Source organism: Nomascus leucogenys, chromosome X (assembly GCF_006542625.1).
Source record: "Nomascus leucogenys isolate Asia chromosome X, Asia_NLE_v1, whole genome shotgun sequence".
In the NCBI taxonomy this organism is placed as follows: domain Eukaryota; kingdom Metazoa; phylum Chordata; class Mammalia; order Primates; family Hylobatidae; genus Nomascus; species Nomascus leucogenys.
This window is the reverse complement of record NC_044406.1, coordinates 557,261-579,009: the sequence shown is the minus strand read 5'-3', so window position 1 is coordinate 579,009 and position 21,749 is coordinate 557,261. Positions and strand designations below refer to the sequence as shown.

The 21,749-nt window shown below is 48.6% G+C and overlaps 1 protein-coding gene across 2 annotated transcripts in view; it reads left to right on the top strand.

The window, feature by feature from the left end:
- The window catches only part of DHRSX (dehydrogenase/reductase X-linked), a 326,527-nt gene that overhangs the window by 267,465 nt on the left and 37,313 nt on the right, over positions 1-21,749 (top strand). For both annotated transcript variants that reach the window (XM_030806545.1, XM_030806544.1), the window contains exon 5: positions 13,099-13,306. In XM_030806545.1, the coding sequence (XP_030662405.1) occupies positions 13,099-13,306 (208 nt within the window). The remainder of the gene's footprint in view (positions 1-13,098; positions 13,307-21,749) is intronic.

Below are 21,749 nucleotides of genomic sequence, written 5' to 3'. Positions count from 1 at the left end.
AGTCCATGGCCTGTTAGGACACCGGCTGCACAGCAGAAGGTGAGTGGCAAGTGAACAAGCAAAGCTTCATCTGTATTTACAGCCACTCCCCATTGCTCACATGACTGCCTGAGCTCTGCCTCCTGTCAGATCAGCAGCAGCATTAGATTATCATAGGAGCACAAACCCTACTGTGAACTGTGCATGTGGGGGGCTTAGGTTGTGCACTTCTTATGAAAATCTAAAGCCCAATGATCTGTGCATGTGAGGGATCTAGGTTGTGTGCTCCTTATGAGAAACTAATTCCTGATGATTTGTCACTGTCTCCCATCACCCCCAGATGGGACTGTCTAGTCACAGGGAAACAAGCTCAGGGCTCCCACTGATTATATATAATGGTGACTTGTAGAGTTATTTCATTATATAGTACAGTGTAATAATAATACAAATAAAGTGTACAATAAATGTCATGCACCTGAATCATCCCCAAACCATCCCCACATTCCACCTCCACATTCCACCTCCACATTCCACCTCCACATTCCACCTCCACATTCCACCTCCACCATCTCTCTTCTGAAAATTGTCTTTCACAAAAGTGGTCCCTGGTGCCAAAAAGGTTGGGGACTGCTGCCCTAAACTATTTCCCCAGAACCTTCCCTCCAAAACTCCTGCTAGTCAGCCACATGCCTCAAGTCTCATGGAAAACAGCCCCCAGCTGAGTTCAACAAGTGTGACTTCCAAGGCAAGAAGGAGCTACACTTTGTGCTTTTCTTTTTTTATTCTTAGAGAGAGCAATCAAGGTTTTGCAAACATTAAATACTTCAGACATAGAATATTGTTTTCATTTGCTAGCGGGTTGAAAATAGAACCCGACTGCCTCTGTCTGGCTGCTGTGGGAAGCCCAGAGGCAACGTGATGATTTATCAAGCGCAAGAATAAATCAATAGTAGACCTCCTGCAGAGCCAATATTTATGGTTTATTCACTTCAAAATTGTATTTATCTAGCTTCCCATCCCCATGTCTGAAAATTGATAGATTTTTAATAACTGCAGAGGATTTATAGATTTATCCTTGTCAGACATCTTCCCATAACTCTAATGGATGAATTTCTTTCTGAGATAAAGAATTACTAAGCATTATTTTCCCTACCACCAAAGAAATACGTCCATGATACAGGGTGACCCTGAAAAATAACAATGATTCTTCCCTGGCCAGAGACCTAAAGACTCTTGTTTTTTGGTACAGTTCTTTGTTCACCCATTCATTCATTCATCATTCAAATTCATTCATTCACTTGAATGAATTCAAATGAGTGAATTTGAATGAATGAAAGAATTCCAATGAGTGAATTTGAATGAATGAAAGAATTCAAATGAGTGAATTCAGAGAAAGGAATGAATTCAGAGGAATGGATGAATGCAAATGACGAATGAATTCAAAGGAATGAACAAATGAATTCAAATGAATGAATTCTAATTAATGAATTCAAATGAATGAGCATATGAATTCAAAGAAACGAATGAATTCAAAGGACTAAATGAATTGAAAGGAATGTATGAATTCAAAGGAATGAATTCAAAGGAATGAATGAATTCAAATGAGTGAATCTGAATGAATTCAAGTGAATGAATAAATTCAAAGGAAGGAATGAATTCAAATGAATGAACAAATGAAGTCAAAGGAATGAATGAATTCAAAAGAACGAATAAATTCAAAGGAATGAATGAATGAATTCAAAGGTATGAGTGAATTTAAAGGAATGAATTAAAAGGCTGAATGAATTCAAAGGAATGAGTGAATTCAAAGGAATGAGTGAATTCAAAGGAATGAGTGAATTCAAAGGAATGAACGAATTCAAAGGAATGAATGAATTCAAATGAGTGAATTTAAATGAATAAATTCAAATGAATGAATTCAAAGGAACAAGTGAATTCAAAGGAAGGAGTGAATTCAAATGATGCAAATGAATGAATGAATTCTAATGAGTTCATTCAAATGAGCAAATGGGCACAGGGCACCTAGAAGACCCGTGAGAGTTAAGGAAGATTCATTCAGGGGAAGCCCAGGTGTGCAGTTTTGCATCGACAGAAGACTGAGGTGCAATGGAGCCGGTCCTCACTGAGGACCCACTTTTTGGTGGACAGACACCTGAGCAGCCATCTCCTGTCTTTGTGGGCACCTGGCATTTTCTGTGTGAATCGGGCTCCACAGTCATCTGGAAGATGGAAAGTGTCGCATCACAGCTTATGCATTCGTCAGCGGATCCTTGAGTCTGAACAGGTGTAGACCATTTGTTCTGTGTGCCTTCTGTTTGCTTCTCTTCCAGAGCTGCTCTCCTGTGGATAGAGTAGCTTTCTGTTCTGTAGTGGTTTCCTCTGCCTCTCCCGATGGCGCCTCCTCATTTGCATGTTCTTTTAGTGTTGGTGTTCGCAGCAGCATGGGATGTGGTCTGCTGTGACTCTGCGGCAGGCTGTTCCCTGCTAGAGAAGGCTGGATGTTCAGGGCGTCCGTCCCATAGCCTCCCTGGACTGGCTCCATCCTTCCCACCGCCCTCCCGAGATTCTAGGAAGTGGGTTGAGAAGCAGTGGTTTTTCAGTTACTCAATGCTTTTCTCCTCTCTCTCTCTGTAACGCTCTGTCTCTCTCTCTCCTCCTTCTGCCCCTGTCTCTCTGTCATTCTCTCCACCTCTTCACTGTCTTGGTTTTCCTCTCCCTTTTGCTTTTTCTCTCTGTCTCTCTCTCTCCTCAACCCACCCGTCCCCCCTTCTACTATTTTGCTCTCGACCTCCCTTCTCCCTCCCTCTCTCTCTCCCCTTCTCCCTTCTCTCTCTCCCCTTCTCCCTTCTCTCTCTCCCCTTCTCCCTTCTCTCTCTCCCCTTCTCCCTTCTCTCTCTCCCCTTCTCCCTTCTCTCTCTCCCCTTCTCCCTTCTCTCTCTCCCCTTCTCCCTTCTCTCTCTCCCCTCTCTCCCTTCTCCCTTCTCTCTCTCCCCTTCTCCCTTCTCTCTCCCTCCCTCTTTCTCCCTTCTTCTCTCTCCTCTCTTTCTTCTCTCTCTCACCCTCCCTCCCTCCCTTTCTCCCCTCCTCTCTCTCCCATTCTCCCCTCCTCTCTCTCCCTCCCTCTCTCCCTCCCTCTCTCCCTCTCTCTCCCTCCCTCTCTCCCTCTTTCTCCCGTCTTCTCTCTCCTTTTCTCCCATTCTCTCTCTCTCTCCCTCTCTCCCTCCTTTTCCCTTCTTCTCTCCCTCCCCTCTTTCTTCTCTCCCTCCCCTTTCTTCTCTCCCTCCCCCCTTTCTTCTCTCCCTCCCCTCTTTCTTCTCTCCCTCCCCTTTCTTCTCTCCCTCCCCCCTTTCTTCTCTCCCTCCCCTCTTTCTTCTCTCCCTCCCCTCTTTCTTCTCTCCCTCCCGTCTTTCTTCTCTCCCTCCCCTCTTTCTTCTCTCCCTCCCTCTTTCTTCTCTCCCTCCCCTCTTTCTTCTCTCCCTCCCCTCTTTCTTCTCTCCCTCCCCTCTTTCTTCTCTCCCTCCCCTCTTTCTTCTCTCCCTCCCCTTTCTTCTCTCCCTCCCCCCTTTCTTCTCTCCCTCCCCTCTTTCTTCTCTCCCTCCCCTCTTTCTTCTCTCCCTCCCCTCTTTCTTCTCTCTCTCCGTTTCCCTCTCTCACACCCTCCCTCTTCTCCTTCTCTATCTCCTTTCTCTTCCTCTCTCTCCCCCTTCTCTCTCTTTCCTCCTTCCCCCGTCTCTCCTCCTCTCTCCTTTGCCTGCCTTCTCTCCCCCTTTCTCTGTCTTTCTCTCTCTCTGTCTCTCTCTCTGTTTGACTCTCCACTTCTTCCCTCTCCTTCTCTCTCCCTCTCGTTTGCCCTTCCTCTCTCCCTGTTCCTTCTCCATCTCTCTCCCTATTTCCTCCCTCTCCTTCTCTCTTCCTTTCTTCTTTGCCCTCCCTCTCTCTCTCCTCTCTCTCTCTCTCTCTCTCATTGCCCTTTCATCCCCACCACTCTCCTTTCTTTGGATTTCTCCGCTTGGAGAGCGGAGAACTCTCCCATCTCCTCCCCTGTTCAGGACACACCTCATCTTCGTTCACTGCTTGAGGCACAATATGTGATTGTGACCCTGAGTGTTCACTCCCCAGTAAAATGCCATTAGGTGCTCAGACCAATGAATAATTGTATTGCATATTTTCTCAGTTGGCAGATCAATGAATGATAATTTTACTGTTTATTTTCCACCTTTCAATTGGCAGATGAATGAATGATAATTTTATTGCGTATTTTCCACCTTTGAATTGGCAGATCAATGGACGATAATTTTATTGTGTATTTTCCACCTTTGAACTGGCAGATCAATGAATGATAGTTTTATTGTGTATTCTCCACCTTTGAATTGGTGAAGAGACAGATTCCGTGAATGCTCCTAACATGGACGGCACCCGATACACTGACATGGCCACAGGGTTTTTTTATTCCTTAGGAAAATCGCAATGAAACATCAGTATATTTGCTGATGATTAAAACTTGTGCACCAGAATCTCAGAAGTCACCACAAAAGAATGCATCCATGTAGCCCAAAACCACTGGTTTCCCCAAAATTATTGAAATTCTAAGAAACAGGCCGGGCGCGATGGCCCATGCCTGTAATCCCAGCACTTTGGGAGGCTGACATGGATGGATCATGAGGTCAGGAGTTTGAGACCATCCTGGCCAACACGGTGAAATCCCGTCTCTACTAAAAATACAAAAATTAGCTGGGCATAGTGGCGTGCACCTGTAATCTCAACTACTCAGGAGGTTGAGGCAGGAGAATTGCTGGAACCCAGGAGGCAGAGGCTGCAGTGGGCCGAGATTGTGCCACTGCACTCCAGCCTAGCAACAGAGCGAGACTCCATCTCAAAAATTAAAATTTAAAAAAAGAGACAAATTATTATTTTATGTATTTATTCACTTTTTTGAGACAGAGCCTTGCTCTGTCGCCCAGGCTGGAGTGCAGTGGCACAACCTCTTCTCACTGCAACCTCCGCCTCCCAGAAAAAAACAGGCAAATTAAATCTATGGTAATGGAAATTGGAATCGTAGTTACCTTAGAAGAATGTGATTAATTGTGGGTCACAAAAGGGCTTACGGGGTGCAGATGTGGGAGGCGGTTGCCCGAGAGGGAGCGTGCTCACTTTGGATGATTCCGTTGAGATTTCCCTCATGATCTCTGCACCTTTTTTTTTTTGTTTTGAAATAGAGTCTTGCTGTTGTTGGCCGGGGCTGCAGTGCAGTGGCATGATCTCGGCTCACTGCAACCTCTGCCTCCTGGGTTCCAGAAATTCTCCTGCCTCAGCCTCCCAAGTAGCTGAAATTACAGGTGCCTGCCACCACGCCCAGCTAATGTTTTTTTTTTTTTTGTATTTTTAGTAGAGACGGGGTTTCACCAAGTTGGTCAGGCTGGTCTCAAACTCCTGACCTCAGGTGATCCGCCTGCCTCGGCCTCCCAGAGTGCTGGCATTACAGGTGTGAGTCACCGTGCCCAGTCCTGTGCACCTTTTTTATACGTTCCTTTGATTTAAAAGAAAATAATAACTTGACAAAAATAAATAGAATTTTATTGATGCCGAAAAAAACATGATTATAGAAAACTTAAAACACATACAAAAGCCTACAGGCATTTGAATTTGCCACCGATTGTCTAACTAGTACTCAATCTGCATTTCTGACTTACGTCAATCCCTCCTCTGGGGTACCATCATCTCTTCCTAGGCCACGATAATGGCCTCCTAACAGGCATCTCAGGCACCCATCCAATCTCTCCCTACCTGACACCAATCTGATCTTTCAATGCTCTGCTTACATAGGAAGAGGAAAATTAATACCTAAAGCCATTGGCAAACAACTCAACAACAAAACAATTTCTCTTTCAGCATATGTCAGGCTTTCTTTCCGCAAATATCAGCATTTCAGGTGGGTTTGCTGCCTAGAAATGTCTCCATGACACTGCGGTTTAAAATACGGGTGCATGGCCGGGCGCAGTGGCTCACACCTGGGATCCCAGCACTTTGGGAGGCTGAGGCGGGCAGATCACTTGGGGTCAGGAGTTCAAGACCAGACTGGTCAACATGACAAACCCCATCTCTACTAAAAATACAAAAAAAAAAAAAAAAGATTAGCCAGGTATTGTGGTGCACACCTGTAATCCAAGCTACTTGGGAGGCTGAGGCAGGAGAATCACTTGAACCTGGGAGGCAGAGGTTGCAGTGAGCCGAGATCAACCCATTGCACTCCAGCCTGGGCAATAGAGTGAGATTCCATCTCAAAAAAATGAAATAAAAAATAAAATACAACACAATACAATAAAATAAAATATGGACACACTGCACACCAGCTTGGTTGACAGAGCGAGACCCTGTCTCCAAAAAAATAATAATATTAGTAGGGCTGGGTGCAGTGGCTCACACCTGTAGTCCTAGCACTTTGGGAGGCCAAGGCGGGAGGATCAGTTGAGATTAGGAGCTCAAGAGCAGCCTGGCCAACATGGTGAAACCCCATCTCTACTAAAAATACAAAAAATAGCTGGGCATCGGGGCAGGCGCCTGTAATCCCATGTACTCGGGAGGCTGAGGCAGGAGAATTGCTTGAACCCAGGAGGCAGAGGTTGCAGTGAGCCGACATCACAACACTGCACTCCAGTCTGGGTGACAGAGCAAGAGTTTACCTCAAAATAATAATAATAAAATAGGAATAAACGTAATTATTCTCAGTAGCTCACTAACGATGAATTATCAGCATCCAGGGCCCCTGCGCGTGGCTGATGCATTCGCCACAGTGCAGGAATTCGCATGCAGCTTCCCCGCCAGGCAAGTCCCTAGCAAGGCTCGGATTCATCTGGAGCACAGGTCACCACCTGCCTGCACAGAAGCACTGTCCCCTCTGCTCTTGTGAAAGATACCTTCCCCAACGATGCTGTTGTCACCAAGAATTTGCTCAGAGCTGCAAGCCATTATCCTAAGAGAACAAGCACAGAAACAGAAAACCAAATACTCCATGTTCTCACTTATACCTGGAAGGTACACAGCAGATACTCATGGACACAAAGATGGGAAGAGCAGAAACTCTTGACTGCTAGAAGGTAGGGGGAGGGAGGCAGGGGATGAAAAACCACCTGTTGGGTACCGTGGCCATTTCCTGGGTGACAGGTTCACTCACAGCCCCACCCTCAGTCTCTAACGTGTATTCCTCTATTCCGTATGCCCCTTCGCTGCCAGAAGCATACCCAGAGCTTAGCGCCCACTTATAAGTGAGAACGTGTATTTGCTTTTCTGTTCTTGAGTGACTCCACATAGGATAATAACCTCCAGTTCTATCCAAGTTACTGCCAATGACACAATTCCATTCTTTTTGATGGCTTAGTAGTATTCCATTCTGTTTTCTTTATCCAGTACTCCACGGAGGGGTACTTAGATTGATTCCGTATGTTTGCAATTGTGAGTTGTGCTGCAAGAAACAGACAGGTGCAGGTATGTTTTTTTGTTTTGTTTTGTTTGATTATTTTATTTATTTATTTATTTTTGAGACGGAGTCTCACTCTGTCACCCAGGCTGAAGTGCAGTGGTGTGATCTCAGCTCACTGCAACCTCCGCCTCCCGGGTTCAAGCGATTCTCCTACCTCAACGTTCCAAGTAGCTGGGGTTATGGGTATGTGCCACCACGCCTGGGTAATTTTTGTATTTTTAGCAGAGATGGGGTTTCGCCATGTTGGCCGGGCTGCTCTCGAACTCCTGACCACAGGTGATCCGCCCGCCTCGGCCTCCCAAAGTGCTGGGATGACAGGTGTGAGCCACCATGCCTGGCCTGCAGGTATCTTTTTGATATAAAGACTTCTTTTCCTTTGGGTAGCTACCCAGGAGTGGGATTGCTGGATCGAGCGAATGATCTGCTTTTAGTTCTTCGACAGGAACATCCATGCTGTTCTCTATACAGCTTGTGCGGATTCACTTTCTTTCAGGGCACAGGAATGTGGGCAGTTCTGCCTGGGGGTCTTCTGTGAGGCTGCAGCTGGGGCTGACTTTATCTGAAGGCTTAACCAGGTTGGATGTCCAGGATAGCTTTCTCTGGTGGTGGGAAGCTGGTACAGCCTGTCACCTGGGCTTAGCTGGGAGGGCCAACAAGAACAGGTACCTGTGGCCTCTCCAGCATGTCAGACTGAAGGTGCTCAGCCTTCTTAAACCAAAGCTGGCTCCTCCCAGACTCAGCATTCCCAAGAACCAAGCAGGGGCCACATGACCTTATTGACCCAACTTTGGAAGTCACCCAGTGTTTATCTCACTGTGGCATTCTACGAAAGAATTAACAAGAAAGTTAATGAGCACGGCCGAGATTCAAGGGAAGGGGCATAGACTCTAGCTCCCAAGGAGACGGATGTCGAAAGAATTTGCAGGCCTGCTTTACAGCCCCCTGAAGCTGCCTTTCAAAACAACGCATGCAGAAGCCAGGTGTTCATGATGAGCTCGTCTCTCCTAAGCTGGGAATTTATGACACTTCAGGCACGGATTGAGCTGTGTGTCTCCAGATTCTTCACATCAAATAAAATATGAGGAAAATGGCATCGTGAAAGGATGTTTATAGTTCATCAAAATGCAAAGCTTCCCATCCACCCACAGCAACCTATTCTGGTGTTTTTGTTTTTTTTGTTGTTGGTTTTTGTTTGTTTGTTTGTTTTTGAGACAGAGTCTCACTCTTTTGCCCAGGCTGAAGTGCAGTGGTGTGATCTCGGCTCACTGCAACCTCTGCCTCCCAGGTTCAAGCGATTCTCCTGCCTCAGCCTCCCGAGTAGCTGGGATTACAGGCATGCACCACCACGTCTGGCTAATTTTGTATTTTTAGTAGAGACGGGGGTTTCTGCATGTTGGCCAAGCTGGTCTTGAACTCCTGATCTCAACTGATCCACCTGCTTCACCCTCTGAAAGTGCTGGATTACAGGCATGACCCACCGGGCTGGGCTTTTTTTCTGGATAACTCCTGAGGTGAATTCTGACATGCTTCTCAGAAGTGTTTTGTTTGATGGGCTTTGAGGACTGTAGGAGTGTTGAATGTACATTTTGTTGAATGTTTAATACACGTGTGTCTTGTGATTGATTGATACTGCACCCTGATTGATATTGGATCCCTCCCGGTTGGTTTATACTCCTGATATTTTACAGGCATAAGCTCAGGGAATAAATTCTCCCTATCCTGGAAGTGTTTTTGAAAGCTAGATATTCACGTAGGAGGGAGAAGCAGTTAGTCTGGCTGGAAAGTGTGTGCAGGTGAGAAGCAAGGACTGCACCTGACCTGTCCGCTCATTTCTCCCTGAAGATTTCAGCAGGCCACAGGCCTGGAATGGCATGGCGGTGCCTCTCCCCTGCCACCATTCTCTGTGAGAATGTGTCCGGAATTTATTCCTTCTCATGGGTTCTTGGTCTCACTGACTTCAAGAATGAAGCCGCGGATCCTCGCAGTGAGTGTTACGGCTCTTAAAGATGGTGTGTCCTGAGTTTGTTCCTTCAGATGTTCATATGTGTCTGGAGTTTCTTCCTTCCGGTGGGTTCGCGGTCTCACTGGCTTCAGGAGTGAAGCTGCAGACCTTGTCAGTGAGTCTTACAGCTCATACAGGTAGTGCAGACCCAAAGAGTGAGCAGCAGCAAGATTTATTGTGAAGAGCAGAAGAACAAAGCTTCCACAACGTGGAAGGGGACCCAAGCTGGCTCAGGTGGCCAGCTTTTATTCCCTTATTTGGCCCTGCCCGCATCCTGCTGATTGGTCCATTTTACAGAGCGCTGATTGGTCCATTTTACAGAGCGCTGATTGTTCCATTTTACAGAGCGCTGATTGTTCCATTTTACAGAGCGCTGATTGTTCCATTTTACAGAGCGCTGATTGGTCCATTTTACAGAGTGCTGATTGGTCCATTTTACAGAGCACTGATTGGTCCATTTTACAGAGTGCTGATTGGTCCATTTTACAGAGTGCTGAATGGTCCATTTTAGAGCGCTGATTGGTGCCTTTACAATTCTTTAGCTAGACAGAAGAGTTCTCTAAGTCCCCACTCGACCCAGGAAGTCCAGCTGGCTTCACGTCTCAAAAGCAGCAATCGACCTCCATCCACGTTTATTTTTTATTTCCCCCTTGCTGTACCCAAAGCACTGTACCCGCACTGTGGACGCTACAGCCAGAATAAGACGTTGGTTTTTCCTCACGGACCTCATAATTGTCAAGCCTCCACTGGGGCCAGGGATGTGTAGAGCCGCGGGACCCACTTCTGCGTCTTTCATGGGCCCTCCGTGCAATGGGGCATCCAGTGCAGCCTGTGCATCCACAGTTTTGAAAGGCGGGTTCGAGAGGTTGTAAAACAGGCCTGCAAATTCTTTTCACATTCGTCTCTTCGGGAGCTGGAGTCCCTGCTCCCTCTCTTGAATCTCGGCTGCCCTCATTAACTGTCTCGTAATTCCTAGAATGGGGCAGCGGTGACAACTCTGTAGGAGTTCCAAAGTTGGGTCGATAAGGCCACGTGGCTCCTGCTTGGTTCTTGGGAATGCTGAGTCTGGGAGGAGCCAGCTTGGGTTTTGAGTGTTCATAAAATACAACTGGAAAGATTGTGTACACAAACACAGGCATGTACACAAATGCACACACATCAAAAATTCATAGGGAAATGGGTCCATGTAGAGAGGCACAAATACATACAGATATTACAATACACACAAAAGCAAGTGCATATAGAAATGCATATACCTCAAAAAATGTATACACCTCTACATATACAAACACACAGAGAAATACTAGACCTACATATATGTATAGATAGCTCCATATAAAACACATGCAAACACAAGCACGTATACAAATGCATATGCATAGAAAAAGGTGTACACTATGCAGATGTACATATACATACACGAGAAATGCTAGACCTACATATATGTATAGAGAGCTCCATATAAAATACACACAAACACAAGCACATATACAAATGCATATGCATAGTAAAATGTGTACACATGCAGATGCAAACACATATATATACAAATAGAGAAACAGATCAAATATCAATTTAGCTCCATACTGAAATACATCTTTGAACACAAACGTGTCCAGATGCAAATGGATATGTGTGCTTTTATTAATCATACATCTCAAATGCATTTGCAAATGCAAATATGTGCACAAATGCAAAAACTATGGGATTCCACTGAGGAATCAAAATGTATGTTCATGCGTGCAATACATGTAGACGTTCCAATGTACAAATAATGACAAACGCTGTGTGTATGTAGGTGTATGAACACATGCAAATACTTGCAATCATACAATTCCAGTTAGAAACATATATACATACACTATATTTAGATACACATGCAAAGATGTAAATGTGTATGTACATGTATATACATGTGAATAAATGTGTACACATGCAAACTCATACATGGGCATACAACATATGTAAAAGAAAACACGCACAAATTTATAGGCATTTGAAAATGCGTCTGCATGTAAAGATATGAACACACATGTACATGCTAACATGCATCTCTATAGGTGTATATCTTTTAATTGTGCATATATGCAGTTATATACCCGTGTATACGTATATAAACACATTTACAAATGCATATGCATGTATGTATATGAATAGACATGCCTGCATTTGCATGTACAGTTTACGTGTAGATAGATACAGAATTCCAGGTACATATATAACATGCCTGTGTATACGCATCTACGTTATCCATGTACATACAAATACATATATGCATTGGCATTAATATCCAAGCAAACTGGTCTGCTCTAAGTACAAGGCAATACGGTTCGTGCGTGTTTCTAGGGCAAGTCACCTTTGAGGTCAGGCCCCCACAGCAAGGACTTCAGAGCAGGTGCTCACCCGAGCTTGGCCTGATGGGTGGGGGTGTTCTGTGTCTGGCAGATAGAACGTGTCAAGCACAGAACCTGCGGCGATGAGGATGTTTATAGAATGATGACCCCTGCCCTGTGGTCTAGGGGTGAGGACAGGCCATGTTTATACTGAGGTCAGCATTTCTCAAAGGACATCTGAGCAATTTGTTTGTGGGATACTCAGTGAAGAGGGGGTGCCATAGCAGCTATTCTTGCCCAGAATTCTGGGGGGAGACAGGATCTCTGTCGCCCAGGCTGGGGTGCAGTAGCACATTCTCGGCTTACTGCAACCTCCACTTCTTGGGCTCAAACAATCCTCCCGCCTCAACCTCCCCAAGTAGCTGGGACTACAGGCACGCACCACCACACCCAGCTAATTTTTTGTATTTTGGTAGAGGTGGGGTTTCACTATGGTGCACAGCCTGGTCTCGAACTCCTGACCTCAAGGGATCGCCCTACTCACCTACCCAAAGGCTGGGATTACATGTATGAGCCACCGCACCCAGCCGCCCAGAATAATTAATTGTCCAGGGGACCCCATTTGGTGACTTGGATGATTCTCACTCTCTTGTGTGTGTTGCTGTGTTATCATTGTGGTTATTATTTTTCTTTTTGTTTTTTTTTCTTTTTGAGACAGAGTCTCGCTCTGTCACCAGTCTGGAGTGCAGTGGCATGGTCTGGGCTGACCACAACCTCCGCCTCCCGGGTTCAAGCGATTCTCTTGCCTCAGCCTCCTGAGTAGCTGGAGCTATAGGACCCTGCCACCAAACCCGGCTAATTTTTGTATTTTTACTAGAGACAGGGGTTTCACCATGTTGGGCAGGCTGGTCTTAAACTCCTGACCTCAGGTGATCCACCTGCCTTGGCCTCCCAAAGTGCTAGGATGACAGGCATGAATTTCTGACTTCAGGTGATCCAACCGCCTCAGCATCCCAAAGTGCTGGGATGACAGGCGTGAGCCACCACGCCTGGCCTGCGGTTACTATTTTTAAACTCAAGGCACAGAGGTGCAGAGACAGAAGGCAGGAAGGGACTTCAGTGATCTTCTAGAACCTTCTCCATCACACCTAAAGCAGGAAACAGAGGCCCAGGAGGAAGACATGGCCGCCAGCTCTACACCGCACCCTCCGATGTCCTGGGTCATTTGTGCATCTCAGGAATCCGTCTGTGAGATTTCTCCACTGTCTTCCCCAATCTAACTCCTTCTGATACTCTCTTTTATCCAGCTGGGGTGATGATGGTCCCTCAGAGGAAAACCAGAGATGGATTCGAAGAACATTTCGGCCTGAACTACCTGGGGCACTTCCTGCTGACCAACCTTCTCCTGGATACGCTGAGAGAGTCTGGGTCCCTTGGCCACTGTGCGAGGGTGGTCACCGTCTCCTCTGCCACCCATTACGTCGCTGAGCTGAACATGGACGACCTTCAGAGCAGGTGGGTGCACCCTGTGAATAATCATAACAGCATCTCGGGTGGCTTAAAGGTTACTCATTTCCCTCTGTCTATGGGGTGCGGTGCTCCCCGCATCTGCCGGACACTGGCGCTCTGGGGACAGTGCTCCCCGCGTCTGCCGGGCACTGGCGCTCTGGGGACAGTGCTCCCCGCGTCTGCCGGGCACTGGCGCTCTGGGGACAGTGCTCCCCGCGTCTGCCGGGCACTGGCGCTCTGGGGACAGTGCTCCCCGCGTCTGCCGGGCACTGGCGCTCTGGGGACAGTGCGCCCCGCGTCTGCCGGGCACTGGCGCTCTGGGGACAGTGCTCCCCGCGTCTGCCGGGCACTGGCGCTCTGGGGACAGTGCGCCCCGCGGCTGCCGGGCACTGGCGCTCTGGGGACAGTGCTCCCCGTCTGCCGCACTGGCCTCTGGGGACAGTGCTCCCCGCGTCTGCCGGACACTGGCGCTCTGGGGACAGTGCTCCCCGCGTCTGCCGGACACTGGCGCTCTGGGGACAGTGCTCCCCGCGTCTGCCGGACACTGGCTCTCTGGGGACAGTGCTCCCTGCGTCTGCTGGACACTGGCACTCTGGGGACAGTGCTCCCTGCGTCTGCTGGACACTGGTGCTCTGGAGACACTGCTCCCTGCGTCTGCTGGACACTGGTGCTCTGGAGACAGTGCTCCCTGCATCTGCTGGACACTGGTCCTCTGGGAACACTGCTCCCTGTGTTTGCTGGACACGGTGCTCTGGGCACACTGCTCTCTGTGTCTCCTGGGCACATGTGCCCTGGAAATGGTGCTTCCTGGATCTGCTGGGCACAGATGCTCTGGGTACGGTGCTCCCTGTGTCTGCTGGACACACGTGCTCTGGAAATGGTGCTCCCTGGATCTGCTGGGCACTGGTGCTCCCTGCATGTGCTGGGCATGGTCCTCTGGGAACAGTGCTCCCTGCATCTGCTGGGCACTGGTGCTCTGGGCACGGTGCTCTCTGCATCTGCTGGACACAGGTGCTCTGGGCACACTGCTCCGTGTCTGCTGGGCACACGTGCTCTGGAAATGGTGCTGCCTGCATCTGCTGGGCACAGGTGCTCTGGGCACGGTGCTGCCTGCATCTGCTGGGCACATGTGCTCCTGGCACGGTGCTGTGGGATATGTACATCCCCAGCCATTTGCTGTCCTTGGGTAACTTAGCAATGTGCCATAGTATTGTTACTTTATTTTTTAGAAGGGACAAGAAACACAGAGGTCAGACATAGAAAAGGAAAACAGATATATTTAAACCTTCTCTTGTGCCCCCATGGGAATGTCAGGCACTACATCTGCAGGTGGCATTGGTGTGGACTCCTGTCGACACACAATGTACTGTCTGTCCATTGACAGGTCTCTTGTGAATTCCTCCTAACCCCGCCTTAAGGATAAAAACGATTCCTCTGTGGGAATAATCATCTTAGTTTGTTTAAGCTGATAAAAGAAAAATTGCAGCAGGCCGGGTGTGGTGGCTCACGCCTGTAATCCCAGCAGTTTGGGAGGCCAAGGCAGGTAGATCACAAGGACAGGAGATCGAGACCATCCTGACCAACATGGTGAAACCCTGTCTCTATTAAAAATACAAAATTAGCTGGGCATGGTGGCGGGTGCCTGTAATCCCAGCTACTCGGGAGGCTGAGGCAGGAGAATTGCTGGAGCCCAGGAGGCGGAGGTTGTGGTGAGCCAAGATCACACCACTGCACTCCAGCCTGAGTAACAACAGCAAAACTCCATCTCAAAAAAAAAAAAGAAAAATTCCATAGTTTTGGTGGCTTATAAACAACACACATTTATGTTTCACGGTTCTGGGGGCTGGAAGTCCAAGATCAAAGTGTGCCAGGGTCTGGCGAGAACCTGCTTCCTAGTTCACAGATGACACCTTCTCACTGTGTCGTCAGGCAGTGGAAGGGGCGAGGGAGCTCTCTGGGGTCCCTTTTGTAAGCGCACTGATTCCATACTTGAGTCTCCCCCATCGTGACCTCATCACCTACCAAGGGCCTCACCTCCTAACACCATCTCACTGGGGATGAGGATTTCCACCTAGGAATTTGGAGACAGAGACAGTCAGAGCATACAGTAGGACTTGCCTTTGAATTTCTCTGCAGCCCTAAGATCACAAAGCGTTAACGCCACCCTCGGAAAGAACTGGCTGCTTGGCTGTGCCAGCATCAGATTTTGGGGCCAGCCTCTGGAATGTACAGCAGGGTGGGCGCCCTCCCCATCCCCAGGCCCTGCAGTACCCTCAGGACTGTGAGGAGGTGAGCCCAGGGGCACAGGCCCTGCCAGCTCCTAACGGTGCATTTCCCTGCACAGTGAGGGGCAGGATGTAACGAAGGGAGGGCCGCGGGGGCCTCCTAGGATACCTTGGCCCATCTGTTTTGTCGGATTGAGCTTCTGCGTCTGTGAGCCTCTCTGCTGAAGGGTGTGGGATGAGGGAGACGGCCTCGATGGGATCCTGCATGAAGTGTGAACCCTGCCAGTCGTGGGAGGGAAGGAGCGAGGCTGGCCAGGACTTCATCTTCTCCGGGCAGCTGAGGAAGCAGCAGGCTGTACAGGGAAGGGCGGGTGAGAGGAATGCACAGAGAGCAGAGCTTGTGGCCAGGAGGGGCTGCTTCTCCTTCATGGTGCCCTGAGGAAGCAAGGGCATGTCTGCCTGCCTGTGTGTACAGGTGAGATGTGTGTGCCAATGTGCACAGGTGAGGTGTGTACCAGTATGCACAGGTGAGGTGTGTGTACCGTGGTGGGAACAGGTGAGGTCTTCGTGCCCATGGGCACATGTGAGGTGTGCTTGCCCGTGTACACAAGTGAGGTGTGTGTGCCAGTGTGCACAGGTGAGGTCTTCGTGCCTGTGTACACAGGTGAGGTGTGTGTCCCCGTGTGCACAAGTGAGCTGTGTGTGCAGGTGTGCACAGGTGAGGTGCGTGCCAGTGTGCACAGATAAGGTACATAAGTGCTCGTGTGCACAGGTGAGTTGTGTGCGTGCCAGTGTGCACAGGTGAGATGTGTATGCTGCGTGTGCCAGTGTGCACAGGTGAGGTGCGTGCCAGTGTGCACAGATAAGGTGCATGAGTGCTCGTGTGCACAGGTGAGTTGTGTGCGTGCCAGTGTGCACAGGTGAGGTGTGTGTGCTGGCTGGGGCATTTCCTGTTTTCACACCCATGCATGACAGCACCCAGAGGAAGCAATGCGTGTTTCTCAGCTTTCTTCTCAGCTCAGGACTCTCTGCAGGATTGTGTAGCCCTCCTGCCTCGGGCTTCATGCTGAAGGGTTTGCCTGGACCCACTGGCAAGAACAGTCCTGCCATGACTGGCTTCCCTGACTCCAGGCCTGAGGCTGGGCTGGGCGTGTGGGGGCCAGCCTTCCGTGATGCCCACTCGGGGCTCCACGCATGTGCGTGGTGCGTGGTGTATGGGAGGAGGGAACGAGGAGTCTTGGCACAGCCAGTAGCACTTGCTGCAGACACGACTCACTGAGCAAGGCAAGGCATGGGTTAGAGAACCGCAAGGCAAGGCATGGGGTAGAGAACCTGGGAAACGTGAGCTGCCTTGGCAGGCATTGCCGCTTGCCAGAGACACACAGGAACACCCCTTCATAGTACAGCACCAGTGGAGGGCCGCCTGTCTCTCAACCCCAAGTGAGAGCTCACTTTGGGGTTGATGTTGATCAAAGCAGTCTGTTTTATTTACTCATTTTTTTTTGAGATGGAGTCTCACTGTGTCTCCCAGGCTGGAGTGCAGTGGTGTGATCTTGGCTCACTGCAACCTCTGCCTCCTGGGTTCAAGCAATTGTCCTGCCTCACCCTCCCGAGCAGCTGGGACTAAAGGCAAGCCCCACCACGTCCGGTTAATTTTTGTATTTTTAGTAGAGACAGGATTTTGCCACGTTGGTGAGGCTGGTCTCGAACTCCTGACCTCAGGTAATCCTCACGTCTCAGCCTCCCAAAGTGCGTGGATTACAGGCATGAGCCACCGTGCCCAGCCGAGATCTCTGTTTTAAATAATGAAGATAAGCGGATCACATCCAGAACAACCCCACCCAACAGAAATGACAGCTACTTACTAAACACTTTAGATGTTACAAAGCAGATTCATGCACTTAATAAGAATTGAGCCTCATTATCACCTGAGAAAGCTGAGGAAGCATATATTACCAAGTGCAATTAACAAGAGAGTTTTTATTCCTATAAAAACCATATTAAAGAAAGGCTTTGATGGTATTGCTTATATGCCATTAACTATTATTTTATTTTATTTTTTGAAAGAGACAAGTCTCACTCTGTTGCCCAGACTGGAGTGCAGTGGTGCTATCTGGGCTCATTGCAACCTCTGCCTCCCGGGTTCCAATGATTCTCCCACCTCAGCCTCCCGAGTAGCTGGGATCACAGGCACGCACCACCACACCCAGCTAATTTTTGTATTTTTAGTAGAAACGGGGCTTCACCACGTTGGCCAGGCTGGAATCAAACTCCTGAACTCAGGTGATCTGCCTGCCTTGGCATCACAAAGTGCTGGGATTACAGGCATGAGCCACTGCACCCGACCACCATTAACTCTTATCTGAAGAGTTAGGTCCACATCCTAACTCCAAATACATATAACTGAGGCCTAATTTAGAAATAGGGTCTTTGCAGATGGAATTAAGTGAAGATGAGATCATTAGGGTGGACGCTTAATTCAATATGATGGATGGCCTTAGAAGAAGTAGAAAATGCCTGGGCACACTGGCTCATCCCAGCACTTTGGGAGGCCAAGGTGAGTGGATTACCTGAGGTCAGGAGTTCGAGACCAGCCTGACCAATATGATGAAACCGCATCTCTACTAAAAATACAAAAAATTAGCTGGGCATGGTGCCACGCACCTGTAATCCCAGCTACTTGGGAGGCTGAGGCAGGAGAATTGCTTAAACCTGGGAGGTGGACGTTGTGGTGAGCTGAGATCGTGCCATTGCACTCCAGCCTGGGCAACAAGAGTGAAACTCTGTCTCAAAAAAAAAAAAAAAAAAAAGTAGAAAATTTAGAGACAGAGACACAGAGAAGGCCACATGGAGATGGAGGCAGACACTAGAGTGATGTGGCCACAAGCCCAGGGATGCCCGGAGCCCCTAGGAGGTGGGAGAAGCAGGAAGGACCCTCCCCTCTACCCTCACAGATACCCCACAGTAACATTCAATCAAACATCTAGGCACCCCATGATCCAGTCAAGTTAACACATAATAGTAACTGTTCCAACCCCATTCTACATGTAAGAAGGGCCCTAAATGGAATGACAGGCGTTCTTGGAAAGAGACCGAAGAGGGGACAGACAGAGAGGAGGAGGCCCTGTGGAGACCGAGGCAGAGACCGGAGTGATCTGACGAAAGGATCAGGGACGCCCGGAGCCCCCAGAAGCCGGGAGAGGCAGGAAGGATTCCTCCCCTAGAAGATTGTCCAGAGACAGCACGACCCTGTGCACTCCTGCATTTCAGACTTCTGGTCTCCAGAAGGCTTCCATTCCCTGGATGAATTTCTGTGACTTTGAACCATCCAGTCTGTGCTCATTTGTTTGGACAATCCCAGGAAAGTAATACAGATTGCAAAGCAGATCAGGGAACTTCAGAGTCAAAGGGCTTGAGACCCAGAGCCGGCTCTAACATTTTTTGTTTATTTATTTGTATTGTTTTATTTAATTTATATAATATATATCTAGTTTATTTATTTTATTTTTTTTGAGACGGCGTCTTGCTCTGTCGCCCAGGCTGGAGTGCAGTGGTGTGATCTCAGCTCACTGCAACCTCTGCCTCCTGGGTTCAAGTGATTCTCCTGCCTCAGCCTCCCAAGTAGCTGGGATTACAGGTGTGCATCACCACGCCCAGCTAATTTTCATATTTTTAGTAGAGACGGGGGTTCACCATGTTGGCCAGGATGATCTCCATCTCCTGACTTCGTGATCCTCCCACCTAGGCCTCCCAAAGTGCTGGGATGACAGGCGTGAGCCACCGCGCCCGGCCACTTCCCCGTATTTTTTTGAGACGTACAGGTCAACCCACACTACTTTTCTTTTCCTGTTCTCCTCCTTTTCTTCGCCAGTTTGATTATGTAAAATGAATATTGATGACAGGCGTTCACCTGAGCCACGTTTCATTTCTGTGTGATTACTCTGCAGAGGGTGAGAGAGTGTTAACAGATGCCTCCTCTGAGCTTCCTGGAGACTGTTCTTTGTTGGCGGCACTGACTCTTTCCAAACAGGCCCCTTTTTTATCGTTCGTACCTTAGGAGTGACCTCGTAAAGGAGAGAACGTTGCTTTGCTGGGGCTGCCATAATAAAATACCACGGGCCCAGCGGCTTAGACAGCAGACATTGATCCTGCCACAGCCCTGGAGGCTGGGGGTCCCAGATCAAGGTGTGGGCCGCGCTGGTTCCTCCTGAGGCCTCTCTTCTTGGGTTGTAGACGCCATCTTCTCCCTGTGTCCTCACAGGGTCATCCCTCTGTGTGTGCCTGTGTCCTCATCTCCTCTTGTTATCAGATGTCTTAGTCCATCTCAGGCTGCTCTCACAGAACACCATAGACCGGGTAGATTATAAACAACAGACATTATTCTCTCACAGCCCTGGAGGCTGGAAGTTTGAGATCCAGGTATAGGCTGGGCTGGTTCCTCCTGAGGCCTCTCTCCTGGACTTGTAGACGCCGTCTTCTCCCTGTGTCCTCACAGGGTCGTCCCTCTGTGTGTGTCTGTGTCCTCATATATCCTCCTCTTACGCGATGCCTTCGTCCATCTCAGGCTGCTCTCACAGAATACCACAGACTGTGTAGCTTATAACAACAGACATTGATTCTTCCATAGTCTTGGAGGCTGGGAGTCTGAGATCCATGTGTGGACAGGGCTGGTTCCTCCTCAGGCCTCTCTCCTGGGCTTGGAGATGTCATCATCGCCCTGTGTCCTCACTTGGTTGCCCCTCTGTGTATGCCTGTGTCCTCATCTCCTCTTCTTATAAGGACCTCAGTCCTGTTGGATCAGGACCTACCCTAGTGACCTCATTTTACCTGAATCGCCTCATTAAAGACTGTATCTCCGGCCGGGCGCAGTGACTCACGCCTGTAATCCCAGCACTTTGGGAGGCTGAGGCGGGCGGATCACCTGAGGTCAGGAGTTCGAGACCAGCCTGGACAACACAGTGAAACCCCATCTCTACTTAAAAAATACAAAATTAGCCAAACGTCATGGCAGGTGCCTGTAGTCCCAGCTACTCGGGAGGCTGAGGCAGGAGAATCGCTTGAACCCGGGAGGCGGAGGTTGCAGTGAGCCGAGATGACACCATTGCACTCCAGCCTTGGTAACAAGAGTGAAACTCTGTCTCAAATAATAAAAAAATAAATAAAAGGACTCTATCTCCAAATAAGTGCATCTTTCTGAGGTCCTCAGAGTTAGAACTTGATAGGAATCTGGGGAGACATAATTCAGTCCATGAGATACGCCCAGGTCCCCTTGGTAGAATGGAGCACGCCTCAGCCAGGGTCTTCTGTATTACCATAGGAGGAGCCACTAGATGACCAGATGGTGGTAGGACAGCCAGATATTCCCACTCATGTGCAGTTGCCTGGATGTGTGTTCCCCGAATTATTGTGCATTGGGCCATTTGGCCGACCAGCTTCAGTTTTCTTGGTTAGCTCCATCTCCATCTCCCTGATTTTTCTGTTCTTGTGTCACCCCTGCGTCACATATGACTGAAGTTCAGTAAATATACGGTGAGTGGGCCGGGCATGGTGGCTCACGCCTGTCATCCCAGCACTTCGGGAGGCCAAGGCGGGTGGATCATAAGGTCAGGAGTTCAAGACCAGCCTGGCCAACATGGAGAAACCTCATCTCTACTAAAAATACAAAAATTAGCTGGGCATGGTGGCACACACCTGTAATCCCAGCTACTCGAGAGGCTGAGGCAGGAGAATTGCTTCAACTGGGACTCAAAAGGCGGAGGTTGCAGTGAGCCAAGATCACGCCACTGCACTCCAGCCTGGGCTACAAAGCAAGATTCTTTCTCAAAAAAGAAAAAAAAGAAAAGAAACGAAGATGCTCCCATTCTCAGACCATCCTCCAGATCTGCTAAACCCAAAGTTTGGAGAGCAGGGGTTGGCAAGGAGAAGGTCTTTGGGGGATTCTGATGCATGCTGAAATATGAGAACCACTTGAATATAAAATACACTGCTTTTTTTTTTTTGCATGAAAGATGTGGTTCTTGGCTTTCGCCTGATATAATCATTGCCAGTAATTAGTGTTAATTGCCAAGATTGATTTACTGGCTTGGAAAATTAGCGTTCTTGTAAAGGAATAAATCACAACGTGGTAACATATTCCAAAAATCCAACAGAGTTTTTACACATGAGATAACCTGTCTCCTCAACTTGGCTGTACCAAATCATCCCCATGGTGAAATAAATTTCAA